This window comes from Rhinolophus sinicus, chromosome 7 (assembly GCF_057876585.1).
Source record: "Rhinolophus sinicus isolate RSI-liver-muscle chromosome 7, RSI-T2T, whole genome shotgun sequence".
NCBI lineage: Eukaryota > Metazoa > Chordata > Mammalia > Chiroptera > Rhinolophidae > Rhinolophus > Rhinolophus sinicus.
In genome coordinates this window covers 17580111-17594441 of record NC_142507.1, presented here as the reverse complement: position 1 = coordinate 17594441, position 14331 = coordinate 17580111, and the positions used below count along the sequence as shown (strand labels likewise).

General features: G+C 41.4%; 1 protein-coding gene across 5 annotated transcripts in view; it reads left to right on the top strand.

Moving 5' to 3' along the window:
* Nucleotides 1-13980, top strand: part of CHD7 (chromodomain helicase DNA binding protein 7) — a 212373-nt gene extending 198393 nt beyond the window's left edge. For all 5 annotated transcript variants that reach the window (XM_074318933.2, XM_019752431.3, XM_019752430.3 and 2 more), the window contains exons 33-38: nucleotides 1168-1395; nucleotides 1628-2071; nucleotides 5224-5445; nucleotides 6510-6650; nucleotides 6888-6992; nucleotides 8256-13980. In XM_074318933.2, coding sequence (XP_074175034.1) covers nucleotides 1168-1395; nucleotides 1628-2071; nucleotides 5224-5445; nucleotides 6510-6650; nucleotides 6888-6992; nucleotides 8256-9173 — 2058 coding nt within the window. In that variant the 3' untranslated portion in view covers nucleotides 9174-13980. The remainder of the gene's footprint in view (nucleotides 1-1167; nucleotides 1396-1627; nucleotides 2072-5223; nucleotides 5446-6509; nucleotides 6651-6887; nucleotides 6993-8255) is intronic.
* The last annotated feature ends 351 nt before the right edge of the window (nucleotides 13981-14331 follow it).

The following is a 14331-nucleotide window of genomic DNA, read 5'->3' as shown; positions in this document are numbered from 1 at the left end:
TTACAACCCCACCAACAATGCACCGGGGAAAATGTGTGGACTTTTAAAACTGTGTGTTTTGATTTCATTTTTAATCTAAAGTAGAACTTTCAGATTTAAGACAACTTCCATATATTTGGAAACCTTCTTCACTTGGGAGAGGGTGGGCGGTTAACCCATTTGGTTCAATACGTTATGTGATAATTCCAAAGGAAGTTAACTGTAACCAAAAGCGAAGTGGAAATTACTTTTTTGGCTAACTAGCGTAATTTTATAATAAGTCCCTGTGTAACTCACGTCTGTTTTTCTGGGTGTGGAAATAATCATCCTAGTCACCATAGCAGGACTATCTGGTTTAAAACAACACAAAAACAGCTTTAGTCGAGTCATCCCCAGGCTGGCCTTCCATAGTGGTAGTTGCGTAAGAAACAATGTGAAATTTTTAACCGAAGAATGTACTATCAAAGACATCTTTTTCTCTCTGCACCCTCTCACTTCCCCTGTTAGGCTAATTCCCTATTGAGAATAGAAGGGAGTTCCCCAGGTCAGTCAGAAGGTCTACAGTAAGTAGCAGGCACTTTTAATCTATGGAAACTGGGTCTAAGAGCTGTAATTAGACATTTTTAATGTACACGCTTCAGTGAAATTTGAAGTGATAATAGGTAGGGAATGCAAATTGCCATTCATTAGGTGTTCCTAGGTAGGCGCCCATTTTGTAATGCTGAACTTTATTAATAGTGACGCTAATGAAGCCCCACTTCCTGGGACAGACTGTGATCCCGCCTGTGGATCCGAAGCACCAGAGCATCTGAGAAGCTAAATGCAGGGCTCCCTGGTTACCTGCCGACAGTCACCAACAATTCTTTAGCTTGACTAACAGCTACTTTTAAAACATGGGGGCATTTTAGAGATAGTGGTAATGTAATGTTTCCTAATTGATGTGATTCGGTGTTCACAAGTGAAGAATATTCTGTTTCCTGCATTGGGGTCACCTTAGGACCTCCCACCATAGCAAGGCAGTTTGGGTGGATTTTGTTTATTTACTTGCTCATTGGTTTTCTTTACTTTTAGCCCACCGATTGACTTTTAAACCTTTTATGCTCTTTCATATCTTAGTGGAAATACTTACCTAGTAATTTTTACCCAAGTCTTTGTTACAATTTCATGTGACTTTTCTTCTCCCTCCAGGATCGAGTAATGATAAACCGATTAGACAACATCTGTGAAGCGGTGCTGAAAGGCAAATGGCCAGTAAATAGGCGCCAGATGTTCGATTTCCAGGGCCTCATCCCTGGTTACACGCCCCCCACCATGGACAGTCCCCTGCACAAGCGGAGCTTTGCCGAGCTCTCCATGGTTGGCCAAGCGAGCATCAGTGGGAGTGAGGACCTCACCACTTCTCCTCAGCTGTCAAAGGTAGGCAAGAGCGTTTGTTTTACGGTGTCAAGTTCAGCTCTCTAAATCTTTACGCAGCTTGGACACTTGTGTTTCACTGGTCCTTCTGAGAAATACGGCTGCTGTTTATCCTTGGCTCTGTTCAAAAGTCATGAATGTTTCATTTCTTAAGCTTCTGGTTCTTTCTTTCTGAAAGCCAGCCCGTATGGCACATACCATTTGGGCTCATTGTTTTGTTGGACTTTTTCGATAGGAAGATGCCCTTAACCTCTCCGTCCCTCGCCAGCGGAGGAGGAGGAGGAGGAAAATTGAAATCGAGGCTGAAAGAGCTGCCAAGCGGAGAAACCTCATGGAGATGGTCGCCCAGCTTAGGGAGTCTCAGGTGGTCTCGGAAAATGGACAGGAAAAAGTTGTAGATTTATCAAAGGCCTCGAGAGAGGCAACAAGCTCTACCTCAAATTTTTCATCTCTTACTTCAAAGTTTATCTTGCCTACTGTCTCGACACCAGTGTCTGATGCCTTTAAGACTCAAATGGAACTGCTCCAGGCAGGCCTGTCACGCACACCCACGAGGCATCCACTTAATGGCTCCCTAGTGGATGGAGAGCCTCCCGTGAAGAGGAGGCGGGGAAGGAGGAAAAACGTGGAGGGCCTTGACCTGCTTTTCATGAGCCACAAACGGACGTCTTTGAGCGCAGTAAGTTCAGGAGCTCATCTCCATGGTGTGTGCCCATGTTGGCAACCCGGGTCGCTGTGTTGTGGATGCTGCCGCTCTCTGTTCCTTTCAGTGACGTGGCATTCAAGCTGGCTTCCGCCGCTAAAAAAACAATTACGCTAAACGGACTCCTGGTTCTGAGCTGGCAGATTATGTTGAGCATTGATACAGATCACTCAGCCTGAACCAAATGTAGCTGGAGGCTTTGGTCTTCCCAAGATTCCGATATATTGATTACTCTCGGAAGACTAGCCCGAAACAGAAACATGTGCTTCTGAGCCTGTAATTCTTATTTCTGAATTCTTGAGGTGAAAAAAGCTTCTGCTGTTAAAAATTACTGATATGTTTTGAGTCTGGTGTTTATTAGATTAGTATAAATGTTTACTTTCAGAACTTAAGATTTATATTCATATACAGAGTTAGTGACTACAAATTCTCCTACCTCCATAACTAGATATTTTAAAAATCTCATCTGATCTGGGCTAGCTTAGGTTTGAATGAAATGTGTGTGCCCAGGGATTTTGACATTTTTTTTTTTCAATTCAGAGGACACAAGTGCAGTGTAATAAAAATTCTCTTCCCTAATCTGCGCCCACCACACCACCTAGAAATGTGCCTGCCACCTAACTAATGACGAGGGTTTTATCGCCAAGAACCCGATCACATGCGGCCCCCTTTTAAAGGGCTAATTAGCACTAGATATCTTAACGCCTGTTGATTCGTAACCCGAATCATCACGGTGGCTCTGGCGCTCCCTGTCTGCGTGAGGATCCAGCACTCCTGTGACACGGTGGGCTCTTGCGCTGGGCGTGGGGCAGTGTGCGAAACGCTGAAATTTAAACCAGGGGGTAGACGGTTGTTTGTTTTATGTATTTTTACTCATTCCATCCCTGGACAGATAATGCCCATTTTCTATTTCTTGAACCTAGAGAAATCTTAATCACTTAAAAGAGTAGGGGAAGAGGTGGTTGGTTGGGTTCAAGTCTAGAAATGACAAAATAGCATTCACTGAAATTTACCCCTGGTGGGGTCTGATTAAAACAGAAGCATCCAGGTGATTACAGTTAATTTTTAAAATTCATTATTTAACGCACTAGTCACAATAATGGTCGTTTTGTTGAGTGCATGATTGCTTTTAGAAGCCTGTGAAAATGCAACACTTTGTAATGGATCAGCTGTGACTGGCTTGTTCCTTGGGTTCAAACGCCATTTCCAGGTGTGTGCTCCCCACCGTTGCATGTCTAGTGATTAGCCTTCCTGCTTGAAACCACTCTGTTAACACTTGGATGGATTTTGTTCACCGAAAATCCTCTTTGTAAACCTCAAGTTGAGTTTCTGCAGTTCACACCTCTTTTCATTTACTATTGAGTTTAATATTTTAATCACGGCACATACTTGTTTATGGACCAAACCTCAGGAATTAATAGTCATTGCTGCTATTTTCCTATTGTATTTATACACCTTTATTAAACTAAAGACTGACTATTCATTTCACATATTTTAAGCCAGCCCTAAGAACTTACTGATATTTTTCTTTTTCTAAAGTCACATTTAGCAACCCAGCTCAAAACTCCTAATAGACGTTAGAGAATATATATATATATATATATATTATGTGTGTGTGTGTATATATATATATTATATATATATTATATAATATATATATATATATACACACACATATGTATATATCTTTTTTTGTCTGTCAAATGTTGGAATTTGGGGATTCCTCATTTGGTGTTGTGGAGGGTTATAGCATGCACATGAAACACAGGGAAAACACTGATTGATCTGTAAATAAACTGAGTGGTGAAGAGGTGTAAAGGATGGCAATGTTACTTGTACAGAGCAAGACAGATTCTAAAATCTTGTATTATGTCAGCACTTGACCTGGAGGTCATTTGGTGCTACCATGAAAAGTAAGGGTGTAGCCACCATGCACGCAGCTGCCTTGTGAGAGTTGGCCCTGTCCCGTGCCAGGCACTGGGAGGCGAAAAATAAAGGCCTGACAGGTGCTTGTGCGAGAGAATTCAGTATGTAAGATAATAATGTATCCTAGTTGTGAGTCCCAAAGGAAGAATGGGAATGGGGGAAGGGGCCATGGTGAGAAACAGATGAGCAACTTTCCCTTGAGCGGGTTGTATTTCAGTTAGGTTTTAAAGATTGTATAAGAGTTGGTCATTTGAAAAGAGGGGGCAGGCAGAGCATGTGAAAAGGCCCTGAGGCCAGAGAGAGCCTGTCATGTTTGGTGAACAGCTTATTGGCTGGGGAATTTGTGAGGAGGCAGGTTCAGCAGAGATGAGCTTGGAGACAAAGTGGGATGCAAATCAGGGAGGGTTTTAATTGCGATGCTGAAGAACTTGGATTTTATAATGAAGGTGGTAGGGATTCAGTCATCACAATAGTTTAAAAGAGTGATGTGACATAATGTTTTGAAGTGGAAGGAATACATTCTGGAAAACTGACTCCATTATAGCAGTGAGAAGCGTAGAATGGGAGACCATTAGGAATATTGCAGTGATATGGGCAGGGAGTGATGCCAGCCTGAACCATGTTCAGCTGGCCAGTGGGAATGGAGAAATGGGCTGACATAAAAATGTCTGGAAGTTGAAAAAACAGTTTGAGGAACAGTGGCTGGATGATGGTAAAATCTAAACTTCAATCTTTTTAGTGTTACCATCTATACCTAACACAAAATGTTGGACTACCAACAAAATTGTACTGTTCACAGAGTGCCAAAAAGCTGCGTATAAACTGGCCTTCGGCATAGTTCTTTATTTAAACAATTTTAATGATGTTTATCTATGGATCCCCAAGAGAGATTGAGAGGCTACCTCGTGTGCACGTCAGGCTCAGCCTGCACTGCCCGTGTTGTATTCCTAGTGGCTTGCTTAAGCTTTCAGACGTGGAGTGTGGATCACTGTGAATTCTCTACATAATTACTAATTCTACAGTGTGAAGAATATTAAAGTTTCATCTTCTAATTGGATAGCTGTTCCAAAACTGACATTATTTCAAATAGCTTTTTTCCCTTTTTGACCAAAGATCTATTATGCTAGAGTAGCATTTTCTTAGGACGTTACCAGAATCTCTCTCTCCATGTGAGAATTCAGACCATTGTCAACTTTCTTCAGGAGGATGCTGAGGTGACCAAAGCTTTTGAAGAAGATATAGAGACCCCACCAACAAGAAACATTCCTTCTCCTGGACAGCTGGACCCCGACACACGGATCCCTGTTATAAATCTCGAAGATGGGACGAGGCTGGTGGGGGACGACGCTCCTAAAAATAAGGACTTAGTCGAATGGCTGAAGCTGCACCCTGCTTACACTGTTGATATGCCAAGTTATGTACCAGTAAGTACGGCGAGCTTAGTGAGAGAGGAGTCGTCCTGCAAGGACAGTCCATGTCGTCTCCCATACAACATAGAAATCCCTGGTCCCTCTGCGTCTGCTTGAATGTCTCCTCGTCTAGAACGTTTCCCAGTTTTGGTCATTGTATAGTCTACATTCGAGAAGCTAGCTTTAGGTCTGTCCTACTGGAAGGGCAGCCTCATAGGTATTTGAAGACTCCTATTAAGCATTTTCTTACTTTTTCCATCTCTCACCACACAGATACGGTTTCTCCAGTATTCATATTCTTTGCCTGGCGTAGTTTCCAGGTGGTCTCATTATTGGGATAACACTCATGAATGCACTTTAATTGGTCTCCAGCCCAGGTCTGACCAGCGCAGCGTACTATGAAGCTGTTACTTGCAGAGATTTGGTCAGCTAATACAGCCTAGGACTTTTTTAGCTTATTTTTTAAGCAAGTAACTGACACGTATGCCTTAAATTAAACATTAGACAATATCTCTGGATCATTTGTCCGTAAACTGTTTACTAGCTAGCATTGCAACTCTTTTACTTCCTTCCATACTTATGTGATTGATTTTTGAAAACTTACATGTAGGATTTTACATTTTATTATGTTCAGCCTGAGTTGAGTTCCTGACACTTAGCATGCCCCTCCTACAAAGGTCCTTTGGTCCCTTGGTCGGTTCTCTTCTGTCATAGATGCGATATCACCTCTGTATTCATTCAAGTCAATGAGTAGCAATTAGCGAAGGTACTAGAGAAAAGTTTCCTTTAAAATTACCATGACTTGGTTAAGTATTTGAAGAAAAGACTTTAAGTGGAGTTATTGACAGACAAAAGGAAAAGCAGACTCTTGAGTTTACATGTTTGTTTAGTTCCTTAATGTACAGGGGGGGAAATAGGACTTTTTCCTTTGAAAGAAAAGTATGGTTTTTAGTAGTTAAAATTGTTGAAATTTCCATAGTAATTGAAAATGACTTCACTGTTTGTCATTTATACAGGAAAGAATAAGTACTACATGCAATTTTACTAAATACATATATATATATTTTATTTTTTTGCAGAAGAATGCAGATGTGCTGTTTTCCTCATTTCAGAAACCGAAACAAAAACGACATAGATGTCGAAACCCTAACAAATTGGATATAAACACTTTGACAGGAGAAGAAAGGGTGCCTGTCGTCAATAAACGAAATGGAAAGAAGGTAAACGTTGGAAAGGGAAGTTGGGCCTCTCTGAGTTCTTATCCCAGAAAGAAGTGTTTTATCCTGACATCTTTTACTAAAAAGAAAAAAAATCACATTTTTTCTAGGATCTGTGTATATGATATGTGTATGTATGTGTGTATGTATGTATGTATATGTATATATATATGGATGGAAAAGGGGAGAGGGCAGAACTTAACGTGTTTTTAAAGCATTTTCCTAATAACCTCTCTCCAGATGGGTGGAGCCATGGCACCTCCAATGAAGGATCTACCCAGGTGGCTGGAAGAAAATCCTGAATTTGCAGTTGCTCCAGACTGGACTGATATAGTTAAGCAGTCTGTAAGTACAAACTCTGCGTGTTCATCATGAAAGGTATCTAAACAAAACTGTTCTCCTGAATTTTTCTTTATTTTCTGTGCCATTAATTATTCAGTTCTCTTACCTTAAAAGAATTGACATAATACATCATTTTCAAACATCATGAATACATCATCGTGTCTTGTGTCAATACCATCAATCCAAAGTGGATTAGACAGGTCTGATATAAAACGATTGTGTAGAAATACACATTCACAGTCTCAGAGGTGGACTGACTCCCTGCAGGGAGGAGTGGCCCCGGTAAACCTAACTAACACTCCATCGTGGAACAGAATTTATGGTGGTTGAGATTATTAGCATTAACTGTGATTTCTGATATTAAAATAAAAAGTACAATAATTCTGCCTAAATTTCTTTTCACTATTACTTTCTTTTTAAAATTAATTTGTTGATAATGTCTTGATTCCTTTGTTTATTTGATGTATATAGTAAAACTCCTTATTTTTCTTTTGGTGTACAGTTCTATTAGTCTAAACACAGGTTATAGTTTTGTGAACTGCCACCATAATCAGAGAGTTCCTCGTCCCCCCAAAATTCCCTATTATTCTCTCCCCACCACCCCGAGCCCCTGACAACTGGTGATCTGTTCTCTCATCTCTAGAGTTCTGTCTTTCTGAGGCTGTCACATAAACAGAAGCATAAAGTATGGAACTTTGGTTTCACTTATTATATTGAGAGTCATCCAGGTGGTTGCATGTGTCAAAAGTTTGTTCCTTTCTGTTGGTGAGCAGCCCCCATTGCATGGATGTGCCCCCATATATGGTTAGCCATCACCCACGGAAGGATGTCTGGGCCGTTTCCAGATTTGGGCAATTATGAGTATAACTGCTGTAAACATTTGTGTACAGGTTTTAGTATGAACGTTTTTCTTTCCCTGGAGTAGGTACTAAAATGTAATTTTAATTAAGTTTTCTATACTTTCAGCTTCCTTCTGATGTGTTATTTCTCGAGTTAGTTATGGATGCAGATAACTTGACATTTACCTCACTGATAGAGCAGCCTTTAACAATTTTTCTGCAACTCAGCACAATTCAGTGAGCTAATGGAATGCTAAAATACAGAATTTTTGCTCTCATAAGTCTTACCATTGTGCTCTTAGAGTGGAAATAATTGCTTATGTATTTCCATTCAGAATGTCAATTTTCAGATCATAAAGGCCCACACTGGAATCGAGTTTTCTTCAGCAACTTTTACAGCCACTGTTTGCCTCTCCATTTCCTTCAGGGTTTTGTTCCCGAGTCGATGTTTGACCGTCTTCTCACTGGACCTGTGGTGAGGGGAGAAGGAGCGAGCAGAAGAGGAAGAAGGCCCAAAAGTGAAATTGCCAGAGCAGCTGCAGCTGCTGCCGCTGTGGCCTCCACTTCAGGAATCAACCCTCTGTTGGTGAACAGCCTGTTTGCTGGAATGGACCTTACGAGCCTTCAGAATCTCCAGAATCTCCAGTCTCTCCAGCTGGCAGGTCTCATGGGCTTCCCTCCAGGACTGGCAACAGCTGCCGCTGCCGGAGGCGATGCGAAGAATCCTGCTGCCGTGCTGCCCCTGATGCTGCCGGGCATGGCGGGCCTGCCCAACATGTTTGGACTGGGCGGGTTGTTGAATAACCCTCTATCCGCTGCTACTGGAAACACCACTACTGCTTCTAGTCAAGGAGAACCGGAAGACGGCACTTCAAAAGTAGAAGAGAAAGGAAATGAGAACGAAGAAGAGAACAAAGACTCTGAGAAAAGCACAGATGCTGTCTCGGCTACTGACTCTGCAAATGGATCTGTTGGTGCTGCTACTGCTCCGGCCGCATTGCCCTCCAACCCGCTGGCCTTCAACCCGTTTCTCTTGTCCACCATGGCTCCAGGCCTCTTCTACCCGTCCATGTTTCTACCTCCGGGACTGGGAGGATTGACACTGCCTGGGTTCCCCGCATTAGCAGGACTTCAGAACGCCGTGGGCTCCAGCGAAGAGAAGGTCCCTGACAAGGCCGAGGGGGCCACCTTTCAGGAAGAAGAGAACCTAGAAGGCAGCGATGCCGAGGAGAACCTGGATAAGACTGCGGAGTCCTCCATCTTAGAAGATGAAATAGCACAGGGTGAAGAGCTGGACTCGCTCGATGGGGGGGATGAAATAGAAAACAATGAAAATGATGAATAACCAGTACCAGTTCCAGTTAAAGTGTTTTAAAACTTTTGACAAGTGGTAGTCCTACTGTTTACACTCACAGTTAATGTTCATACCTAGTTTTATAAGCTGTTCTGTAACATAGTGTAGCAAAACAAAAAAAAAAGAAAAAAAGTCCAAGTCATGTTATACAGGTGTGTTAAAAGGTATCTTGGTCATTAAGTATTGTGCAGTGCATTATTTATTATCCCTAGGAGAGATGAAATTTGAGAGGTGATCATGTCTTTTTAAGGAAATTTACATAATGCTCTGCTTTTTTTTTTTTCTTTCTTTTTCTTTTGGTACCATTGGTATTATAATAAAGAGCAATTTGTAACTGAGGGGCACTAATGGAAGGACGTGCTGCTCAAAGGAAGTATGAAGTTATATATTTAATTTTTTAATTTTAATTTTTTTGCTGTGAAGGTCAAGATGAAATTTACCATACATATCATACTTGCTCATTTGTTTCCCTTTCTGACTGTATGGGGGTTCCCACACGTGCGCATACACACACATCCATACACTCTGACAATCTCCACGTTAGTGTGAACGTCTCTGTCGTGAGGCGCAGCAATAATAAGGCAGCTGTTGAATGTGAAGGGTCCCTTTGGAAATTAACCTACTGGGAGGGTTCTTGCCAGAAGAACGACAGTTCCATTGTCTCGTGGTCTTGTAATGCACTGGTATAAACAAAATAAATAGATGAATAAATAAAGAGTGAGAGAATAGAGAATCAGGTACCTTTTTTAAATTAAAGGACTTTGTTACTTTAGCCACAAAGCTAAAACAGCATTACCTCAGCTCTAAACTAGCCTTGAAGTTTACAGACATGACTTTGTAAATGTATTGTTTTTCTTTGTTGTGATGTCCTTTTATTTTTTTCTTTGAAAACTGCTATCATGTAAGATAAAATGTAAATTGCTGCCAACTGTAGTAATGATGCTTTTAATAAAAGTGACCCATGATATGCAGAAATGTAATTATAGGATGTAGTGTGTAGGGGAACTGGTGTTCACTCTATTTTTTGTATTCGCAATAGATGCAAATACGGCACTCTGGCCTTTGTACAGTCTCTTGTTATATCCTCTTCTACTAGATTAGCTGTTAGTAATGGGCTAAGCTGATTGTCTTCAGACTGGACGGAAAGAAAACCTTAAATTACCTTCACATAATTCCACTCCAGATATCTCAACAGAACCACACACAAAAACCTCCTATTACTCTCTCAAAAGGGCATCTGAGACTGAGAATACTTAAAAATGTGTGCAGCGTCTGATAATGTGGTACACCAAAGAACAAAAGGGCAAAAGAAAAATGAGGCTTTAATAGGCACAATATCTAGGTCATTTATCCTTGGTTAACGGGTAGAAAAACACAATGCCGGAGTGTCAGCAAGGGACACAAAGGCGCTCTGGTGTCCCGCAGACCAGCGCTTGATGCCAGAAACTGGCAAGCCCATGCGGAGTGGAAAGGGACCCACTCAGGCAGGCACGCCGAGCGCCCACGCACGCGCACACAGACCGGGGAGCCGCTGATTTGTGCTCCCCTTTATGACCTTTGATATTTGAGGCACAATATAATTTGAGAGCTGTTTTCACCTTTTTATGTCACCTGACCAAATACAAAGCAGTGAAAAGGGAGAGGAAGGGACGCGGCTCCAGGTGTGTGCGTCGCCTCCCTCTGACCCTCCCCCGTGTCCACACAACAGCCCACCCTCACCTGATGTGTTACAACACAGACTGTCTGAATTCCTTTTAGACAATGAGATTCGCTTCATTTATGTCCCAAGGGGAAAATATACCCAGTGTGGTTCTGGGAAAGGAACGACTTGAAACCTTCTCTGTAGAGAGCCCTGGTCGCTTTTACCCACCATCATTCTCCTCTTGTGAAAGTTAACGAGCGGGTGGTGTGCGCTGGATGGAAGTGCCTTTAAGAGAATATCCCCTGAAATGGAATTCTTTCAACATGGAAAATGAAACTAGATCTGCACAAAATACAGGGAATTTAAATATTTAAATAACTGAAAGATTATTTTTAAGCCTTAAAATAAGAATTTAGGTAGGGAGACGGTGTTTAGTAAAATGAGTTATAAAAGGGTCTTTTTAAAAAATTCTTTATAGTATTGGAAGTTTTCCTGTGACCTTCTGTAAGTTGAGCATCTGAAGTGACTGTCACTGTTAGAAGAAGATGCTGAGAGCGAGGATGGTCTTCAGAGCAAAGGCAGCAGCTGCCCGTGGCCAGAAGGAACCCTGACTAGACAGACAGACAGTTCACCGCAGAAACGTCATCTGGGATCAGCTGTTAACGAGGCTTTACAGTCATTCAAATTTCCACGTTGGAAAATGCTTTTTTTTCCTTTTAATGGAATTCTTGATACTGGATCTTGAACTGACGTAAGAAATATTTTAATGCAGCGTTCGTCATACCTCTCGTGTAAATTGAGCACAGAGGTGAGAAGTGCTTTGCATGGCATTACTGCCTAATCGTCACTTCTCTGGGAGGGAAACGCAGTTTTCCCAGGAGGGAACTGTGGAGAGTTTAAGAAACTGGCCAACAGTAGCTGTAGGCGCTGCGTTTCGAACCCAGGCAGTCTGCCTTCAGACCCGCTTAACACTGTCCTGTTACTGCACTCTTAGGTCTCTGAAAGAAAAATCATGAGCTAAAGTGTTCGGGGCATCTGTATGTTTACATACCCCCTCCCCTCAAATCCTTCCATAAGGAATCTGAAGTTTGAGGTTGGGAATTACAAGAAGGTCTGCATGAAGTAGAGCCTGGAATAGGGTGAGCTCTGACTCAGGAAACTTGAGTCCAGTTAACTCATTAAAATTTGGGATTGATTTGCCCTGTAAGTAGTTCTATTTTTATAAAGAAGTCAAGCTTTTTACCAAGATGAACTTAAATAAGCCTCAGCTAGTAAGTTGCAAACCTGGTACTTGAACCCAGGTTGAGCCAACTTCAAAGCCCAGGCTGTTGACCACTGTCTAATTACCCTTCATCAGCACATTTATGGGGTGCTATGTGCTAGATGCTGGTTTAGTGGCAAGAATCCAGCAATGAAGAAAACAAACTCACCCCCTGCTGTCACGTCTAGTAGGAAGAGATGATAAGCAGATCGCAAGTAAAATTTTTGTAGATTTGAGGAAAATATTAAATAAGGTAATGAGGTAGTCAGGAAGGAGCTCTCTGTGGAGGGGACAGCTGTGCTTACACCTGAGTGATGAGAAGCAGGAGCCAGACCAGCTGGCTGGAGAACGTTCCAGGCAAAGGGAACAGCCAATGCGAAGATCATGAATTATGAGTGAACTTGGAAGAAGGGGCACAGGGGAGCCTGTCTGCCTAGAAGAATTGGGAGGCAGGGAGCAGGACCCCTGGGGGAGGACTTGCATTGCCTTTTAAGTGCAGTAGAAAGTCTGGAAGATATTGATGCAGGAAAGTGATTCGATCATATTCATGTTTTTAAATAAATAATCACTGTGACTGCAATGCGAAAAAATGGTTTGTAAAGAGGAGTTAGTCGGGGGCGGCAGGATAGCTCGGTTGGTTAGAGCGTGAGCTCTGAACAACCAGGTTGCCGGTTCAATTCCCACATGGGATGGTGGGCTGCGCCCCCTGCAACTAAAGATTGAAAACAGCAACTGGACTTGGAGCTGAGCTGCGCCCTCCACAGCTAGTTTGAAGGACAACTTGGAGCTGATGGGCCCTGGAGAAAAACACTGTTTCCCAATAAAATTTAGTTAAAAAGGCAGTCAGGAATTCTTGTTGGGGGACTGCTGTAGCAACCTTGGATCAAGGTAGTGGGTAGTAATAGAGATGGAAAGCAGTGGATGGATTTGGAATGGATTTTAAAGAGATAGAGCCTCTCATTTAAATTATGTGAATAATTTGAACTAACTCTTCAGGATGATTCCTACTGAAATACACCCAAAGTGAAAACAGATGAAGAATGTTCACTATGCTTTTTTTTTTTTTTTTTTAAGAATTCCATGATTAGTGTTACAAGATACTGGAAACAGAAAATTTTCCTTCCGTATCCTGTTACAAAATTGTCTTTTCAATGAAAATTATCTGTTAATCATTTTGGGGAAGAGTTCTTAGAAACTATTTCTAATAAGTAGCGGAGGTGAAACCCGTATGTGTATTGAAGGGATGTGAGTGTGCCCTGAGCATCACTGTGTGTCTAGAGCCATCAATAAATTAGGAAGAAAAACAATGTAAATGACTTCCACTAACAAGCACTTAAAATTAGAATATATCTCACTCATTCAACGTGGCTCTCTAATGAGCAATTTTATGTATTTTCTTAGGACAGATAAGATTTACCACAGTTTTATAGACATTTCACAGTAAAGTAAACTACATTTGGCAAAATAGATGAGTAAATTAATTTCTGGAATATTTAATCAAATGTAAGACTCCTTCAGTGAAAAGTATCTTATCATTTAATTTTTTATTGGGAGAGTCACCCAATATAGAGATTTTTCTGGTAGGGGTTAGGATGGTAATTTTCAAAGTTTTTTGAATGATTAAATCCTTTTTATGTTTAAGGTTTCTGCTCAACTTTCCTATTGCTCCCATTTTTATTCTTGAGTCTCTAAACCAAAACTAAAACTCGTGTGTATGCGTTGGGAATGTAGCTCCACCCTCCTAATGGGTCTGTTGGTCTGTAGGTCTTACTTTGGATCTACCAATGTAGTTGAATTTTAATTTGCACCTCCTTAACCAATGAATGTTTAACCATGTAATTTAAATGAAATTGAAAAATAGGGTAATGACAATTAAAATTTCAAATATTCTTTCATCTAGCATCTTTATCTTCAGAACCACTTACTCTTATAAATTGTTTAGCCCCCGAACTGGTTGAAATTTTCAGCAGTTGAACAGAAATGGCAGCATCCATCTCTAGACACTTACATGTCAAGTGTAGTGGTGCCTCTCCCAACGAGGTTCCTTCTCCTGCGAAGCTTTCTTACTCACGAGGTCTTTCCTGGACTCTGAGATAAACTGTCATGGTGAATTAATTTTCAGTTATAGCTAAAGGACAGCATAAAAGATTTCTAATGTATAATAAAGAGAAACACTAAGTCAAAATGTTCAGGAATCACTTAATAGTCTACTTGAAGTGGCTCCCTCCATTGTCCCTTGCCCGCCT